General features: G+C 32.8%; 2 protein-coding genes across 2 annotated transcripts; one reads left to right on the top strand and one right to left on the bottom strand.

The window, feature by feature from the left end:
• The first annotated feature begins 1,979 nt into the window (after positions 1–1,979).
• Positions 1,980–3,282, top strand: LOC110420847 (uncharacterized). Its single transcript, XM_021434233.1, has 6 exons — positions 1,980–2,193; positions 2,321–2,402; positions 2,504–2,570; positions 2,657–2,842; positions 2,918–2,978; positions 3,072–3,282. Exons 1-6 carry the CDS (start codon positions 1,980–1,982, stop codon positions 3,233–3,235), a joined length of 774 nt encoding a protein of 257 aa, XP_021289908.1. The 3' UTR covers positions 3,236–3,282.
• Positions 3,283–6,177: 2,895 nt separating this feature from the next.
• On the bottom strand, positions 6,178–10,093 carry LOC110420397 (AT-hook motif nuclear-localized protein 1-like). Its single transcript, XM_021433688.2, has 6 exons — positions 9,307–10,093; positions 8,532–8,599; positions 8,272–8,403; positions 7,134–7,295; positions 6,560–6,902; positions 6,178–6,473 (listed from the first exon to the last, which is right to left on the bottom strand). Exons 1-5 carry the CDS (start codon positions 9,779–9,781, stop codon positions 6,570–6,572), a joined length of 1,170 nt encoding a protein of 389 aa, XP_021289363.1. The 5' UTR covers positions 9,782–10,093; the 3' UTR covers positions 6,178–6,473; positions 6,560–6,569.
• Positions 10,094–19,761: the final 9,668 nt, after the last annotated feature.

Here is a 19,761-nt window from a genome sequence, read left to right as displayed (position 1 = left end):
AATAAGACATTTTTCACTTACCAAAAAAAAATTACCTCGGGTATTTAAAGAATTGGTGTAAATTCTCTTCCATGAAAAACAGTTTCATTAGTTTTAATAACATTCATTAGCATTTCTCTAATTAATTACATAGTCATTACACTTAACTTTATGGTGAAATTCTACGTTAATTCTTAATTACAAGATTAAAATGTTGAATTTCTACTTTAAAACTATTTTAATTAATACAAAAGATATTTGATCTTATGGTTTGTAAAAGAAAAGGTGAAAATTTACAAAGGTTTTTTTTCCTTTTTTTTAAAAAAGAAAAATTAACATGGCTTTAGATGACGGATTAATCTAAATGTCACGTGTCAAGATTTAACTTGTTCGGACAGTTGGCTAACGTGGGTCGTTGGCCTGCTTTTGTTGTTGAGTTGAGCCTGCTTGGACCGTTGGTCTGTTTAGGCTGTTCAGTATTTAACACGTGACAAAAGCACAGACCCAAACATGAGTTTGAGAATCTCATCAGCGCTCCGTTAATAAGGGGTGGTAAGTGGGTCAGAGTAACCCAACTCAGCTGAGTCGAGATCCAAATTGCCAATAGATTGTCTACTTAGATTATAAATTTAAATAACTTTAACTTGAAAGTTTTTAAAAGAGATTAAAAAATAATATTTAAAAAATTTTAAATTATTTAAATTTTTTTAAATAAATTATTATATTTTTATTTCGTTTAAGCAAATTTTTATATTTTTATTATAAATTAAATAAATTCTTATATTTTTATTTTTAATCAAATAAATCTTTATAATTAATAATTGATTTAATTAAAATATCATTTGTTATTTTATACCACATGATATTAGCGTGGTATGCTAACATATCATAATAAAAGATCATATAGCATGCTATTATATTATAATTGATGATGATAATGATATGTTAATTTAACACGATAACTTGATCTTGTAGTGTTTTTCATCTTTCATATCAACTCCATATTAGTGTGATATGAATATAAAATGATAAAGCATTTTGACTAATGACAATTGTTCATCATTAGTTATAAAAGTTTATTTGACTCAAAATAAGAGTATAAGAGCTTAATTAAATGTAATAAAAAATAAAAATTTACTTGAATTTTTTAAAATAATTTAAAAGTTTATTTAAGTATTATGTCAAAAAAAAAATCAAAGTCACCCTTCACCATAAACAAATGGGATTATTTGAATTCAAGTCATGTTTGTCTTTAAATTGTTTCCTAAGTCGCATGGTTTGGATTTATGAATGCATAAATGACCAATCAAATTTAGGTAACTCTTTTTCTTATTGGTAATTTTCACTGAGAGGTCATTTGAGGGTGAGTTTACCATATCTAAAGTGTATGGAAGAGCTTTTCTTAAAGTTGCAATCCCACTAAAAGAAGAAAAGTAGGTGCAGGAAGTCTTTCCAAATAATTGAAGTGTTTTGCATCGAAGTTGAATTATCAAAACAGAAGGATTCAAAATTTGAGAATTACCTTATTGATGCTCTTGATTCTTACTTTAATTAGTTGGAAGAGGATTAAGAAAAGAGAAGGTAAGTAAATATCTTGTTTTTGGTATTAACTTATCAGCACTGTCAAATATATCTGCTCCTTTATTTCTATATTTCTGTAGAAAGAAATAAAACCATAGATCAGGATATAGGAGAGATCCAGGCATTAAAATCAAGTGATAGTAATTTGATAGTACTAGGTATTGATTTACCAGAAGTTGAATGGGTACATAATCTCCTCAAAAGACGGGAGATCAAGAGAACATATGCATGCACCCAATAAGTGCTGGAACCATTGCCAGTTAAGGTTAATGCATGAAACTTGCAAGACATCAGTTAGATACATAATGGTTAATGATAGAAGCTGAAAAGTTATGGATTTTCATGTATAGAAAGGAAACCAACCAAGGCAAATTCTCAAGTAAATATAGTGCTTAATTTCATATTTATATGACCAGAAAATGGCTGGGACGAGTAACTTTACCAAGAGGGAAATTTTTTATGGAGGTGTGGAAGATGATGGAGATCAGAACTATTCTGTTCACACAAAGGGGAGAAAGAAACTTCTTGTTTTGGGTCTTGGAGGGTTGCTTTGCCATAGAATCTGCTGGAAAGACACCACTGAAGTTCCAATAGTACATCGTAGGCCCGATGCTGTTTATGGAAGCTACGCTGGTATGGAATTTAGCATTTTTATTCTTTATAATTTTTCTTTTGGTCTGTTTCCATAATTTCTGTTACCAATTTATTGTTAATACTTAATTACATGCTGCTCGTCATCCTTCTTTTTCCCCTCATTAAGTATACAAGAGGCCTTATTGTGAAGAGTTCATGAAATTCTGTCTTTCAAGATTTGAGGTGGGGATATGGTCATCTGCGAGAGAGTGAGTCTAGTTAATGAAGCCAATTAATCAAACTCTGTGTCTTTTTGCAATTTCATGTGGTGATTGCTATGCTTATTTTTATTCTTCTGGTAAATGTGAAGATGGTACCTGAACAGCGCCTTGGACTGTATAATGAGTGGATTGAGAAGCAAGATATTATTTGCTTGGGTAAGCATGAAAGTAGATTTGCTTTTCTTATAGAAAGGGAAGTGAGGTTCATAAGAAAATGACAAAGCTTTTTTATTCTTCCTCAGGATCAAAATGAATGTACTAATACTGGAGTCAGTTGCTTGGAGAAGAAAGCAAAACCGATATTTTTGAAGGAATTGAAGAAAGTGTGGGATAGAAATTGGTCTAGCTCCCTGCAGCACAGGGATGAATATTCTGCATCAAACACTTTGCTAATTGATGATGAGCCCTACAAAGCCCTGCTGAATCCTGTAAAATACATATCCATTTAGAAAGAAGTAAAAATTTTCAACAACTCGAAGCTTAATCTTTATGCTTTCTTGCAGCCTCACACAGCCATTTTTCCTTCTGAATACAAGGCGTACCAAGTTAATGATAATTCTTTAGGTGAGAGTTTCATGCCCTTGGAATAGAATTCCCCGTTAAGACTTTGTATTTTTTCAATAAATTCATGTAAAACTGAAATATAACTTTGTCTAGGTCCAAATGGCGAGCTGTGGCGCTACATGGATGGTCTGGCAGCGGCAGATGATGTCCCTTCATATGTTAAGGCACATCCTTTTGGGCAGCCTGCAATAACGCCAATGCACTCAGATTGGGATTACTACTCCAAGATTATGGTCAATATTCAATGGAAAAAGTAGAATAGTTTTTGGTATTTGTTTGGTCTAAATTTGGTATATATTATTCTAAGGAGAAAGTGGATCACATTGACTAATACATCCTGAAGAATGTGGTGTTAGACTTAATCATATGCTTTTTCAATTCCAACTTCAAGGAAGACCATTGTTCTTATCTCACCTCTCCCCTTCTCAGTTGACTCTTTCACGAAGGGAAATGTTTCCAGGGTCTAGACACTCAATGTCTGCTGCCACTCGCAGGCAGCCGCGTGGCCCCCGCCTCGCGCCTCCCCGCCCGCCTTTAAATATCCACTGAAGATGGACCTGCACATTCTGGCCTATCTGAAAATGCTATTGATTCTTGTTTCGTCTCAATCTGGATTTGGGGATATTGTTCTTCTGAAAGAGTTTGTATGATTTGGCATGTTTGGATAGGATAAAAAATCTACCTAATAATTTGTCTACTCTTGCTCAACACAAAGCAAAATAAACAAAATGATATGGCAGACTTGGGTTTCATACTAACCAACCAGAATAGAACTGGTGAAATACTGCCAATTAAATCGTCTTACTTTTAATTAAATAAATATTAAGCCCTTAGTGTTGCATAAATTTATCCAATTTGAGGAGATGCTTGAATTGTAGGCCAAGCAAGCCAACCACAGCCCACACGCCTAATTCATTTAATGCATATTATTATGTCCTTTAAAATATTTATTTTGATATTGATATTTTAATTTTTTGATATATTTTAGATTAAAATTGAATAAAAAATATTATTTATGAATATAGTGATACTTTTTGAGCTAGACATATAAATGGGATTAATATTTTTTTTTTGAATGAAATGGGATTAATATTTTTGGTTTAGGGTAATATTTTAATAATTAGATCAGAAATTGAACTAATGAGATTTAACATTAATCCAATTAAGCGACGATGTTGAAAAGGATGGGCATTGCCATGATTTATTTACGGGAACATCTTTATTATTATTACTTTTTTTTCCTTTTTTTTCCGCAAAACATGATGCATGGACATCTTTTGCTTCACTTGGCAAACAAAACCTCCATGTTGGGCAAAATCGCATTATATAAGTATAAATATACGCTGCTCTTTAGATAAGAGAATCATGTATCAATCAATAAATTAAATACTCGGGTACCATTATATAACCGTTGGGCCCCATTGGGCCAGCCTCACCGGGCCGGGCGCTTGGCATGAGTCAGAACGAGGATCGGTTTGCTCTGATACCACTTTGTCACGGAGTCATTACTCTCTCCCCCATAAACCGGCTTATAGGGGTGTGCAGCACACCCGCTTATAAGGAGCCTAGGACCTCCCGTTCCTGTCTGATGTGGGATAGAGTCACTTTTCTTGTGACACTCTCACCCACCTGAATCGGCAACGTCCTCGTTGCCGTCAGCCACCCTACCTACCCCGTTGGGCCCCACTGGGCCAGCCCCACCGAGCCGGGCCCTTGGCGTGAGTCAGAACGAGGATCGGTCTGTTCTGATACCACTTTGTCACGGGGTCATTACTCTCTCCCCCATAAACCGGCTTAATACAAACGTTTTTACCATTATTTTTCAAAAATATATACATATTTATTGTGATATCCCAATTATTTATTTGCATGCTTCTAGAATATTTTTATTATTACTTAGCATTATTTATAAGTTAATTTTTTTTTAACTTTAAGGTAGCGTTTGGTATGAGAAAAGTGAAAGCACATTTTCTGTAATGTGTTCAATTAAATTACATTGCAATATTTGTTTTATAACAGACCATTGTAATGTAAAATTGCAATGCAATCACATTACATCCCTTGACTGTAATGTGATTGCAGTCCAAAATCAATGCAATCACATTATATTGCATTATGCAATCTTCTTAAAGATATTTTTACTTTACAACTTTATTACCTTATTAAAAATATTTTATAATGTTATAATTAAAATAAAAAATATTAAAATAAAATATATAATATAAAAATTAAAATAAAATAAAATATAAAAAATTAAAATTTATATGATATAAGTAAAATAAATTAAAATAAAATATATAATATAAAAATTATATTAAAGAAATGAAATAAAATATATAAGATTATAATAATAAGTAAAATAAATTAAAATAAAATATATAATATAAAAATTAAATTAAAGAAATGAAATAAAATATATAAGATTATAATAATAAATAAAATAAAATAAAATATATGATATTAAAAATATATTTAAGAGATGGTATTATATAAAAATTAATAATAAAAAATATAAATATATTAAACTTGTATTTTAATAACTAAAGGTAATTTTGAAAATTAACATTACATTCTCAACAAAATACTTGTAAACTAAACGTTGTAATGTTATCTTCTCTATATTTTAATTATTATTTTACTTGTAAAGCAAACACTGTAATGTTATTTTCCTACAATAACATTACTTGTAATTACATTACATTGTAAAATATCAAACGCCACATAAGTTTATTCACTTCCACCCTCCATGGATGGATAGCAAATCATTAAAAGTCAAAAAAAAAAAAAAAATTTAAATCCCCTTAATTAATACATGATTCACTAACTAAAGAGTAAAATTTAAATTTTTATTTTTTCAATTAAAGAAAAAAACATTAGGTTTAGTCACATTTAGTGATTGTTTAAAATTAAATATAATAACTTAAATGTTCAAAAGAGTTTAGACTTGTCCTTAAATAGTGAGGTACTTTCTATGTAACATTTTTGATACATGATATCATGAAATATATATATTATTTTATTACCGACTTCAACCTCTGTAAAAGTAAAGTTCTCTATTATTATAAATAGCATTTTTTAGTAATTTGAAAACAAACCTTTTACGGGAAAAGTGAACATCCACTCTATTTAGAACGTACCCACCCCCTTCCTCTGTCGCTTTTTTCTCTTATTGGTTCCATTATTACAGCGCAACGCTACCTTTATAGAAAAAACCTCCACAGCAGTGAACAATAAATGTGTTGCCAACATAAAATAATTGATGAACCTGTCTAAATTTAGCAAAGTCGAGTATCAGCACTTCTGGAAATGAAGACGCTTTTGACAACCTAGCTAGCTCTCCGACCTCCACCGAAAGGGAAAAAAAGGAAGTTCAATATCTAGCTATCACACAGAATTGTAGAAAATTCTGCGATCTAATTGTTACAAGTGATAATGTGAATAAAATTAGTTTCAGTGAGTGTATCACGTCAGCCTCCAAGACTCTAAAATGTAAACCTGAAATGAAAATGTTGACCAAGTTACAAATATAGCCTTTGAAATTGGTATATACAAAATGTTTGTTTCAGAGGGCAAGTACACACCTTGGACACCCTATTCACTAGGCACGGACAGGTTAATATCAGGGGATGGCCGATGGATTGATGCGGGCTCCGAGCCATTCCAACCAGCAGCAGCATGAGAAGATGTAGCATTTGGTACGTGTTTATCAATTCTGCTATTATCTGCTTCCCCAAGGCTTTCCCCTGGAAATGGGGACGTTGGTGTCATACAGTTCTCACCTTCAGGTTTTGCTTGTGAGATTGGCCTCGCTGCTGTCACCGTAACTGAAGGAGCAGCGGCGACTGTGGAAGCCACCGCGTGTTCACGATAATGCTTCCTTTTATGCACTTTGTAACCGTTTGGCATGAAGCTTCCTACCACAATCTAGCAATAGAATATTGAACTATATCACTCGATGCATCCAGCTTTAAATTTAGTGATGACAAATTGGTTGAAACATGTTGCTATATGCCTACGTCTCCATTTCAGGAGAAAAGCCTTCCGATTGATCAGATATGCTTCAGTTTAGAACATCCACTCCGATTGAGCACCATGGTCAACAGATAAGATGAAATATAGACTCGTGAATATACTGACAAAGAGCAAAGGACTTACTTGTATAGGGCTAGCAGCCACCAATATACCAGCAAGTCCACCACCTATTACGCGACCATCTGGTCCAGCCAATGAAACACTCAACCCACCAGTTCTACTTTTTACACCACAAGTGTCACTGACAGTAAACGAACCAGTTAAGGACAATATCTCAAAGCGGCCCTGCAAAGAAATTTCAAATTTCAACCTATAAATCATACTGAAAATCAAACTGTGAGAAGATATGATAAAGTTATAAACTATTGGAAAGTATTGCAAAATGAACCATAAATCATAAATGACAGTTTTTGTATACATCGTATGATATACTTAAAAGGAAACAAACACCGGCTGAAATGTTGTGGGAAAACTACTAATACTAAATAAGTTGAATAGAATAATTAACTATCGGAGTTCAATGATAACAAATATCCCAGAATGCAAGTCTAATATATGAGACATTTCAGAGACCTACGGGAACATGAGCTTCCCGCAAAATCAAAACTGGATAAAAGAGAGCAAATAAATGCCTTTATAATTTGCTGAAAATTTTCTTGGATTTACATAGAAACATGGCATCAATTGGAAATTTTGCTCAAGATAACACATTTTTTATCCACCATAACACATGTTAAATGTCACGGTATCAAAGGGGAGCCGTGAATCTCACATCAACTGTATATTAGAATGAGACTAAGTATTTAAGTATTCATAGCATTTTCAACTTGAATCGTTTTTTGTAAGACAATATCGTAAGTCTTGATATCATTGTGGGACAAAATCGTGAATCCTGTTGTCACAGTCTCAAAAGGAAACCATGAATCACAATTGATTGTATATTAAATTGCGATTAGATAATATTTTAAAAATTGACGAGTACCGCATGACACTAGGGTTGAGTTTCCGAACCGAAAGCAACCAGCAAAACATGAAAAGCTGTAGCATTCCTTATTCAGAATCTATTAAATCCTTAATTTGAGCTGTTTAAAAAAGCAGTTTTGTGCTAATGTGTGCCATGGTAAATCTACCACCTTGTCTGGGGCATGCATCCCCTAGGAAATCACCTTTTCTAAGGGAGCATGAAATTAATAGTGTAATAAATAAAATTGTCCAAACAGTAAGGGACAACATTGGTAGGAGCAGAAGGTAGAAATCATGCCTCGTATGTTAAAATGCCACCAGACGAACCAGGTTGCCGAATAGTAACATTAGAAACAGCTCCATTGGCTGACAGAATACAAATCCCACGAGGACCCTTCTGCGAAAATGAAAGAATTTTTCCTGCAACATCCTGCATCAATCAATAAAAGTAATGTCTCCCATCATGCAAATTGAGGGAAAAAAATTAATACAGGAGATGAAATCTGTGCAAATTACTCTGAACTAGCAATTCTCATATTTTCCACTCTAGTACATTACCTCACCAGTATTAACTGTGACCACATGTGGCGTGAAGTCCCCTCCAGCCGTGTTAGCGAACAACTCACCTGTCCAGATTTAAGATTTGAATACATACATACATACATACATATGTATAGTTTGTCATTAATGTCCAAAGCAGTACTTAAGAATTAATTCACGAAAATAGAAGCCAATTGTAGGAACCCAAAATTCACGAACTTAAGATGTCTCTCTTGGACTTGGAGTAAAATTTCTTAGATACAATCAGAACTCTTAGTTTCTAGCAAATTGAAAACCCAACTTAAATCCAGACTCACCCAATATAAATGGGCAAAAGAGAGAAAAATGAGAAGCAAAAGATCAAGTTCCTTTAAATTTGCTGTATTTGCTATTGTCCTTTTGTCAAAGTTGAAATTAATGTGAAACACACACCATTTATTAACTTAATCATCTAATTCCCTAAGAAAGCATGAATCAACTACCCACAATGTGTTCGGTGGGAAATAGAAGAAAAACGAATACTGAAAAGGGTAAGGCTTCAAGGCTCTATTTCTTGCTCTCATTAGCGATTACGCTTTTATTTTTATTTATTTTAATTTTCCTTGCAGTGTAAGTTGAGTACTGTTTACCCCAGAGAAGGAGAAAGAGTGAATATAACAAAAGACATGCAACCAATTACAAGACTTTATATTTTTCTTTTTTCTTTTTTAATTTGTACACTTTCTCGGGAACCAAACAGAGTTTTCCATGGAACTAAAGAAAACCAAAAAACACGAACTTTCTTGAACTTTACCTAGAGAAGCAAGAAGCTGCCAGTTACCAGAACCAGGAGGCCTGCCTCTACCTCTCTTGGAAGAGGAGAACTCAGTAGGAGAAGAAGGAGATAAAGTGAAGCCAGGAGGTGAAGTTGTCACTACCGGATATGGTAACCTAAGGTTCCCATCGGCATCATATTTTCTCGGTCTCCCTCTCCTTTTCTTTGCTAAAGAATCAAGCCCTCCACTTCCAGGACTCCCTAACGTTCCTCCTCCTGATCCTGGAATTGCTGTTGCTGCAGTTATTGTTGCTCTTGCTCCTGCTCCTACTCCCCCAATTGTTGCTGTCGCTGTAGCTGCACTATCAAGGCTTCTTTCCAAGCTCATGTTGATGTTCATATTCATATCCATGTTCATGACCTGAGGCAGCACCAGGCTACTCACTGGCGCAGGTGGTGAGTCAGTGTCCGAGTTGCCTAGTGACCCAGATATCGTGCTCTCCTTCTCTTCCATTTTGAAAAATGGCAAACCAAAAATTGGGTCCTTCTCAAAAAGACAGAAAGTTGGCTGTAACTGTGCTTCGTTGGGGAGCCTTTTTTGTGTTAATTAGAAGCGGGAGAGAAACAAAAAAAAGGAGGTGAAGTTTGAAACAAAGAAAGGTTTGCTTCAAATGGCGCCAGAAATAGAAGGTGGTGTAGCCTTTTTTTTTCCCTTTTTTTTTTTTTTTGGGGTTAACTATGGAGAGAGAGAAAGAGAGAGGAACAGAGAGAAAAATAGAGATTTTGTAAACTTCCCTCCATTAATGGAGGAGGGAAAAGAGACTGGGGAAACTAGGGTCTTTTTCTTGTCTGCACTCCACAGGCTGAAAACAGGGTCAATTTACTAGAATGCCTTTATTCACCTCATCCCCAAATTGCCCCTGTAATATTTGAAAATGACTTTTCATGTTTTCTACCAATTTGCTTGGCTTTGCAGTTTGCGCCTAAGAATGTTAGCACCAGAAATTTAGGGCTGCTTATTAAAAAAATGGCAAAAAAGGGAAGCCGATTCAGAGTTCTTGTTACCTTGTTTGACAAGTTACGCAAAGTATAGTTCAAATACACAAAGAGTGCAATGAGAAAAAAAAATTGCCCTCGATTAATAATATAATAATTCCTTTGTTTTAATGCAAGAGGGCAACCTCATCGTTTTCATTTAGAAATATAATTTATAATCATTTTAATTTTCATGTAAATTCCCTTTTTTGGGTAGGTCGAAAAATTAACCCACAAGGCCATCGGAGGGAAGGGTACTTTAGTAATTCATGATACCATTCCCTTCTCTGTGTGTTGTTAAAAAGAAGGGGGTAAATTTAGAAGGTGGATTTTGAAAGTTTCTCAAAACTTGGATTGAATTAAAAGTGCAGTCAAACCGGTGCTTTGCTGTTAAAGCAATAAATCTTGACATTAAATAATGTTATTTTATTTTATTTTTCGTTTTTATACAGTGCCTTATCTTATAAAACTCATAAAGGTTCCAAATCCCTAACTTACGTTTCTAAGCATAATTGGAATTCCGAATTTTCAATTTGTTCTCATTATGTTTATCATTTCCGGAAAAAGTTTTTGCCATTTTGGGCACCTCTTACTTTTATATGTTCAACCACAAGAAGGGTGAAAAGGCACTCAAGCCCTCGCTTCTGTCCTTGTCATTTTCCATAATATATAGGAAATGGAATGCCATAGCTTTCAAGAGTAATATTTGAGAAACATATAGTTAAGTTCATATTTTAGATTTTAATATTGATATATATTCCTATTTAAATGTGTTCTTCGTTGCCACCACCTTGGTTTAATTCAGTATCTATAGAGTATTATTTTAAGTATATAATGAAATACAAATTATAAAAAGAAAGATTGTCTCCATTTAATTTTTCTCTAATTTTTGGTTCTTCATAAGTTTTGATGAACTTTCATTTCAACACTCTTAATATTTTAATTATTTTATGTTCCAAAGCTCGTATCTAATTTAATAATAAATAGATAGGGTAGGAAAACTTTTATACTTTCCTCCCATTTTGTTTATAAAATAGTGTGTGCTCGTATCATTTTGCTAGTTCGCCGAAAAATGGCTAATGAGATATAATAAAAAAAATGTACCAAAAATATTATATAATTAAAAAGGAAAGAAATAAAAGAAGGCAGAAAAATCCAACTCTAACGCTGCAAAAAGCCAACAGTGATATAAAAGCTGTCGGTAAGACCGTTGACGGCCCGGACCAAACACGCAATTCTTTACAGGATTATTATTAAACTTTTCGGAAATAAAAGAGCTACAATCCCCTGCTCCAAACCTCACTTCCCAAAGGACTTAAATTCAGTCCACCCGATTCGATCTTAGAGTTCCATGGAACGACCTGGATTTTCTCGTCAGGAGATCATAACCCACGTCAGATTAGCCGAAGCCAATATAAACGACGTCAGATTTGATAAACTGTGTCCGGTTTTGGATTGGGGTTGGGGTTGGGGTTGGGGTTGGGTTTGGGCAGATGTCCTTCGCATATGGAACTTTTAGTACAGTAGTACTACAGTGTGGAATTTAAGAGCTGACAGAGAAGGTGATGTATGTTGAGTTGCTGACTTGCTGGCCAACATATCCACGATCCGGGATCCAGGATCCGGGATATCCACTTGCAGCAGCAAAGTTGATGCCTGCATTTCCTGGATCTTTTTGGGACCAATCAGGGGATTGTCCCTGCCTTCCACTTTTTCATTTACAAACAATTTTTTTTCTTAATTTTTTTTTCAGTTTTAACAAACCTTTACATTAAGAAGAATACAATTATTGGGATAAGTGAGTTGAAGACAAAAGACTCCTTAACCTCATACATATTACTCATAATTTAGTGCATGCATTACATGAATTATCAGTATACAAAAGACATTTCTTTGGCGGTTTAGTATAAAAAAGGCAAAGGCTTAAAAACCCCAAAAAAGAAAGAAAAAAAAAAGGTCAAAGAAAGTGCATCAAACAAAATGAAATGATCATAGGGCCTCAATTTTTCTCCTATAAAACATAATCATGCACAATCGCCTTGGATGTAAGATTACCCTACGAGATAGCAATGAATGGACTTTAATTTTTTTTTTCCTAGCATTAATTCGTGTCATCATTTAGATGTTCATGCCCCCGCCCATTTAAATTGTTTTGGTACAATATTGTACATGCGACTTAGAAACTTAGGGCCCACCCAATGTGAATTTTCCTCCTAAAATTGACCTTGTAAACTTTATTGCTCGCATTAATCTAGAATATTGAATGCTAGCCAGGTCTCTTTCCAAGGAGGAATAGCATATGCTCGTTGTTTTCTTTACCATTAAATAATATTCATTAAAAATGGTCAATATTGCGAGGAAAATATATTTTTGCCGACTCCTTCTCAGTTCACATTATGAGGCAATATATTATTCTATACCTTTGGTGTGAGTGTCGGGCCTAACTAGGTAAATATAAGGGTGAATAACAGGGAAAATCTTTGAAAAAAAAAAAACTAATGAAAAATCTTTGAATTTTGATTTAGAATTTTTGACATTTTCTCTTTTCACACCAACAAGGACATCATTGAAGAACGCCAAGGTTTCCCTTTGTTTTTTTTTCCATTTGTGGATCTCACAACATTGTTGAAAAGTAAAGAGATGTGGAAGTAATGGATTAAAAGTAGTGCAAAATTGTCAGATTATTTATATAAACAAAAGTAGGAAAGCAAGGTCATTGAAAATCAATGGGCAGTGTGCTATTAGAGTAAACATACAGTTGTTAATAATTTAATTTGTGGTTGTTGAACCGGTTTGAATTTGGTTCTACTCTTCCGGATCCTATGAGCCAACTTCACCTAACCCAACCAACGCTCTTAAAATGTGCATTACGGACATAAGACTTGGGATAGAATGTACATATATCCAAAAAATTAAACTTTAATTTAAAAAAAAAGGAAATTTGGGAGTATAGGTAAAGTTTTTGAGGCATGTGTTTAAAGGTTAATGAACTTAATTTCTAGTGCTGAATGGCCCGTAAATTGGAGCTTATCCCAACCAACTGGCACGGTAATCTTGAATTCCCCCTCCCCTTGGGATTCTAATATATTCCTGCCTTGCAGTCAGAGAGTTTCACCAAGTGATTTCTCAGATTACTTGCAAATATTTGGGCTCTGACTTGAAAAATATTTCGACTTCATTTTCTTCCTTTGAAAGTCAAAATCCAACTTGATTAACTTAGGTAAACCCAATTTTAATATTTTAATAGCTAATTGATTTGAGTGGCTTGCGACCAAAATTGAAACGTTTTTATTTTTTTAATAAGCATAAAGCTTTATATATATATATATATATATATATAATATTTGTAAAAATATAAATGAACTAGTAATTGAGCTTGATTTTAAGTTGATGATATATTTAGTTATCACAAAAGAAAAAGAAAGAGTTGATGATAATTATCGAGCATGTTTAAATGAACTTGTTTTATTTTATGAACTATATATATTTAGAGGTGGTAATTATGCTTATCAAATTGCGTTTGAGTTGAGTCATCTAAGTTTAATTTATTTCGAATTCAAGTAAATGACATTTTTTAAATCAAATCAAATAGGATTTAGATGTATTACTTGAATTTGTATCATTTTAAGTTACTTATTCAGGTCATTTGGATTTATGTTATTTTCATGTTCCAATTGAATGGATTTGAGTTATTATTTTTTTTTTAATCCAATCAAGATGAGCCAAATCAAATAAGTTTTTCGAATTGGAATTAATTTTATTGGCTCAATATATATCTGTTATGATTTTTGAGCTTGATTCAAATTCTTGTAAACATTAAACTAGTTTGAACTTTGTAGTCCCCTACGCTTACCAAATTTCTCTTTTAACTCTCTCACCAGTCAAACGTATCCATATTCATTAAAAATTGTTTGATAACCTTTTATATACGTTATATTTTTATGATTTCTTACTTACTAAAAGGCAACTCTTTCACCCGAAACTAAATTAGGAAATTATTAACATGAATAATTCTTAAAACTAGTTTTCTATTTAAATATTTGCTAATAGTTAGCCTCAAATTTGCTCAAATTCAAGTTCTTTGGTTCGGACTACAACAAAGTTAGTTCATGAGGGAGAGATAGAAACAAATTTAAGGCATAAATAAAAGGGATGGAATAGCCCGTGTACAACGCGCTACCCTAGTGACACCACCCAACCGGGCCCTAGCGGCGGTGGGGTTGAAGGGATGAGATATTTGCAATTGAAACCAATAAAAAATAAAAAGGAAAGAAAGAAGAAAAAAGCAACTTCGATGAGGACAAGATAGGTGATGTAAGGAGCAATCGCATGCCCAAATCTTTAGTTGTGTTGTAAAGTAAAAGACTAATATTCTACCTAAAGCAGCCAAAGTGAAATAAGATATTTTAAAAGTGACAGGTAATCCTAAAACTTATAACTAAGTGGCCTAAGTTGTACAAAAACAAGGTGCTTTCAAAGATATCAACTCCAAATTCAAGATCTTCCCTTAATTATATACACTCAACACTATTCTTCTTTCCCCTTGAGGTTTCCTTTTTCTTTTTCTGCTTTCAGTTGTACACTCACTTAAAGTTATATTATGTTAATTTTAAATACAAATAGGAAATTAGTGATGAGCATGTGGGTGGGTGGGGAGGGTTAAGGAGTTTCAAGGCAACCCCATATGCTATTTCTTTTACTTTGTTTGACAGTTCACTGTGCTCTTCCGGATAATTAAAACAAATAATTTGGTTTCCAATACAATGCCTTGAAAAAAGATATATAGTGTAGCTCAAAATATATGTACTCCTACCACCTTGAAGAGTCCCAACAAAGAACCAAAAAAAAAAAACCAGAATAAAATAATTCTTCCCTTTAGACTTACAGGACCCCCCAAAATCAGGAGAAAGAGGGGGGAACCATGCATGCTTTGATACTTTGAATCTCATTTCACAACAAATATAAATGAATAAGCATGAAATAAAGCTGAAACGTTATAATTAAAGTTAAATGCAGAGAACCAAATCCCTTTTCGGCTCGCTCCATGAACATGTGAATTCATCTACTGGTCATTCCCACAAGCTTAGTCTTTTAATTAATTACATTATTTAGATCAATATGCCGTCTGGTGAGCTAGCATTTTCTTCCTTTTGGGCAAGTTATTCATCACTTATTTTCCTTTCTCATAATTGTCTTTGTTTTTTTTTTTTTTTTCTTTCTGATAACGATAGCACCATCATCTATTGCACTGCTCACTTAATTGAACAGATAGATTAGCTGCCAAGGACATTCAATGCTTTAGGCAATCAAAGCATTCATACTTCTTATTAATTTAAACGTATCACCTGACTTTTTTTTCAATATATTATGTTTATTTTATTCATGATTCGGAAATGGATTTATGATAAAGAAAAAGTTTTACTTTCTTTTGTGGCAATCTAAAACTCAATATAAATCTTCATAAGTAAAAAATAAAAAAAAATCTATTAATGATGTGTTCGTATATATATATATATATATATATATATATATTAGAGTAATGTGTTTATTCATGTGAAAATACTATTAATTTCCTTATTTTTCATTATTATTTTTTGACAATTTTAATACTCCCATTTTCAAAGATGAACAAATTAAAAAATTATAAAGGAAGAAAAAGAAAGCGTGAATTCTTTGACTACCCCTTGCTTTGGGAGGTATAGCTTAATGAGTAGTCTGTTTTCCATTATGGAATATATCTCTGCCTTTGAGGACTACCCCATAATATTAGGCTTTAATTTCTCGAATGGTGTAAATGGACACAACGCTGCAGGTACTGTGGTCAAACATTTGGTTAGATGGAGTATCGCATGACCCAAATGCCATATACTTAATTTGGTGCAAGAAAACATCAGATTGAGTGAAGGGGGGGAGCACTGATTTTGTAATGTTTCTCCAAATGCCAGTAACTATCAGAATTGAATTATTATGGTGACATATAGTTCAAAAAGTCTACCATAGAAATCTGCATAACTTTTCAAACCCCCATGTGACTGCAATATATAATATCTCACCTAAACCCTATGCCAAGAATATGCTTCCCATAACAACAAGCAATTATCAGATAATACGCATTTGGATATATAGATCAGAGCAGATTAGGATTATCTGAAAGCTAGAACAACTCCAACATAGACCACCCAATTGGCAGCTTACCCTTCTAGCATTTGATTTATTTAATATACTGTGATGATTCCAACATTAATTCACACCAGAAAAAAAATGCTTCATTTCATTTTGTTTTCTTTCTTTATTCCATGACATTCTGGTTAGTCAATGTCCAATCTGTCAGGCTAAAGTTCGAGGTTTTTTTTTCAGACAAGACAGAGAACAATGTTGGTTCGGTTCAGATATTCAAACTTAAAACTGGGATGGTCCTAGCAAATATTCATAAAAACAGAAGGAAAAATGGCTCAGTTTGGACCACAAACATTCAAGCTTTATAGGTTTGAATTAGGTAATTTTGGTTTTGGAGCTTCGTCTAACATCCAATTCTTTATGGCCCAACTAGAAAAAGCAATGCGAAGTCGTTCGAGATGAAATGGAAATTTCGAGGAAAGACTAGGGCTAATTAGCTTTGCTTCTGGGCCATAAAACCAGAATTAAATTTTAATTTCCATTGAGTAAGAGCACTCTAGAGATTTTATTCAAGTTTCTCAAAATTTTATTAGGTTCCTCGGCATCATGGAGAACAAATAATAATAAGAAAACAATAAAAAAAACAAAAACAAACATTTGAATATTTAATTTATTGATTGGTATATAATTTTCTTACTTAACAAAGTTTAAAATTTTTTTTTAAATAAAAAAAAATAAAGGCAATTGTGTCCTTTATTTACTTACGTGTTTTAGGGTTTACTGTTTTACGTGTTTTAATACATGGAAAATATTTAGATTTGCTTGACCAAACCTTCAGACAACGAATCAAACAAGAACCACATTTGACTGTAGGGCAAGAATATTCTCATAATTTAAATCGCGTAACAATTTACATCCTTGTAGATTAACCAGACAAGCCGGGATTGGACATATAACCAAACAAATTCAGCAATTCTTAATCTGATTGGCAATAGTATCCAGACTTGGGACTCTGATTAATCTGAGAAGTGTGTGGTAAAATGCAGAGTGAACATCCATCTGAAACTGGAACTTCTCTTTTGCATTCGGCTTTTGATTTTACAAATCCTTTCCTCCTTCGGAATTGCACGTGGGCCGTTTCGGCAAGCAATGTATGTGCAGGTCTGGCCCAACTGCACAAGCTTTTTAATGGGCAAAAGACAAGAATGGCCCGCCATGTCCGGTTCAAAATTAATATATGTTGTGTAATATTTAAAAAATATGTAAATATAAGTCATTCCAACGTTTAGCTCCACAATGGGTGCATGATTTTCTATTTAAGAATAATATTCGAATTTCTTAAAAAATTCAAATTTATAAATAAATCTTTAAATTATTTTAAAAAATTTAAATAAATTTGTATACTTTTATTATATTCAATCAATTCTTTGTAATTTTATTTTGAACAAATAAGTTTTTATATTTTTATTTTGAATCAAATAAACTCTTATAATTAATGATAGATTTAGTAAAATTATCGTTTGTTATTCTATACAATGTGACAGTGACATGGAATACTAAAATATCATAATTGATAATGATATATTATGTTGGTACATCATAATTGATGATGATATGACATATTAACTGGGTATAATAACATGACTCAAAATAAAAATATAAATATTTTTATTAAATGTAATAAAAGAATAAGAACTTAATTGAATATTCTTGAATAATTTAGAGGCTTATTTGAATATTGTGCCTTCAATTTATTTGTGATAAAATTCACATTTTTGTGAAAAATTATATTTAGATATATGATATGGTTAAAAGTTAGAGAAGAAAAGATGAAACAATGGATTGTTTCACGGATGAATGTGAAGTAATAAGTAATGATGGTTACCAATAAGGATGGTTATGTTATTAATCATCAAAGATCAATGATACTACCAAGAACCTATGAAAATGAATAACGTGTGAAAGTATCTAACACTAAAAATTATTAATGATTGATAACATTATTGATGCTATAAGATTACTTATCAATAAACAGGTGGAGAAACTAAAAAGTCAAAAGTTTATGTTGGTATCAATGCATTTCATTTCACATGTTACTCTCTAATTAAAAAAAAAAAAACAGGAGAGAAGATGTTACTAAATGAATGAATTAATCTAAATTTTAAGTAGTACATATAACTAGGTTATGCAATTATGGACAAATACTTCAATTTATTTCAAAACATGCAAAGTGAACCCAAAAAGAAAAAAAGAAGAAGAAGAAGTTGGTACGATTGTCAAGGAAAGGAGTCAAAAAATTAAAAAAAAAAATCTAAAAATAAAACAAGATTTATATGACCTTTCCTCTTTTTCTTTTTGAACATCTTTATGTTTGGTCAAATTTAAATTAAAAAAAAAAGAAAATAAAGGCGTTTCTCACGTCTCAATAAAATAGTATTGAATTCTACGAAAATGACGAAAATTAATTGGGGAGAAAAACTTTTGAAGTTTAAAGACAACATTTCACAATCAAAATCCATTTAAAATCTTAACTACTTTAATTTTTTTTATTCCCCTACCCTAACTACTATTGATTAATTAATTTAATTTTTTAACTCTAAGAAGATAGACTTTGTAAAAAAAATGTGGGTCACATTTGGTTAAAAAAAATCATAAACCCATCTTTTTTAAAGTTTTCTTTGCCTTAAATTTTACATTATTTTTTGTATAAGAAATCATATGCTTTGGAGCTCATTGAATTGAATCCACTTCCGAATTCCAATGGCAGTAAAGCCAAAGAATTGTAATCTTTGAAGCCGTTTTCCATTTCATAAGCACATGCTAAGTAACAGTTGTCGATTTGCAACGCACCAAAATGAAGAAGCATATGCCCTTCAACATTCTCACTTGTGATTAACGTGCAACAAGGCGAAGAAAACCCCTCAAAACGGCAGCGTTGGAGTTGGCAGCATCAACATTTGTTGCAGCTTCCTTGGTATCCACAAGCATAAACCCAAAATTATCCGAACTTTGGGTTTCCGTTTTTAACCTCGGTTTGACCGATTTCGATTTTTCTGTCTCGTTTTGTCCCTTCCTTATCTTCTTCACCTTTATAAGCCCCTTCTGCTTCTTCTTCCTTCTGTCCGTGTTTGGTAGCGGCTTCTCACTACTGGAAATCAAACTAAGTCTTCTTTCATTCTTTTGCTTCTTGTCCCCAGTTCGAGTGTTGCTTCATAGGGATGTAGCGTTTTACTTTTTTACCCTTGTAAGTTTATGCTTTGTAATTTAAATGCATTTTTCTTTCACTGCTTTAATTGTTGCATTGTTATTTCGTGGACTTGTAAATTCTGGGTTTTTTTTTTT

This window comes from Theobroma umbraticum, unplaced genomic scaffold, assembly GCF_002168275.2.
Source record: "Theobroma umbraticum cultivar Fairchild unplaced genomic scaffold, ASM216827v3 scaffold_86.0, whole genome shotgun sequence".
Taxonomy (NCBI): Eukaryota; Viridiplantae; Streptophyta; class Magnoliopsida; order Malvales; family Malvaceae; genus Theobroma; species Theobroma umbraticum.
This window is presented reverse-complemented; position numbering and strand designations above follow the sequence as displayed.

Coding starts and splice junctions, on each gene's coding strand:
- LOC110420847 (XM_021434233.1), top strand. CDS start 1,980: ATGGCTGGGACGAGTAACTTTACCAAGAGGGAAATTTTTTATGGAGGT. Junction 2,571..2,656: donor GCAAGATATTATTTGCTTGG/GTAAGCATGAAA, acceptor ATTCTTCCTCAG/GATCAAAATGAATGTACTAA. Junction 2,979..3,071: donor AGTTAATGATAATTCTTTAG/GTGAGAGTTTCA, acceptor AACTTTGTCTAG/GTCCAAATGGCGAGCTGTGG.
- LOC110420397 (XM_021433688.2), bottom strand. CDS start 9,781: ATGGAAGAGAAGGAGAGCACGATATCTGGGTCACTAGGCAACTCGGAC. Junction 8,404..8,531: donor TCACAGTTAATACTGGTGAG/GTAATGTACTAG, acceptor TGATTGATGCAG/GATGTTGCAGGAAAAATTCT. Junction 7,296..8,271: donor GTGGCATTTTAACATACGAG/GCATGATTTCTA, acceptor ATTTCTTTGCAG/GGCCGCTTTGAGATATTGTC.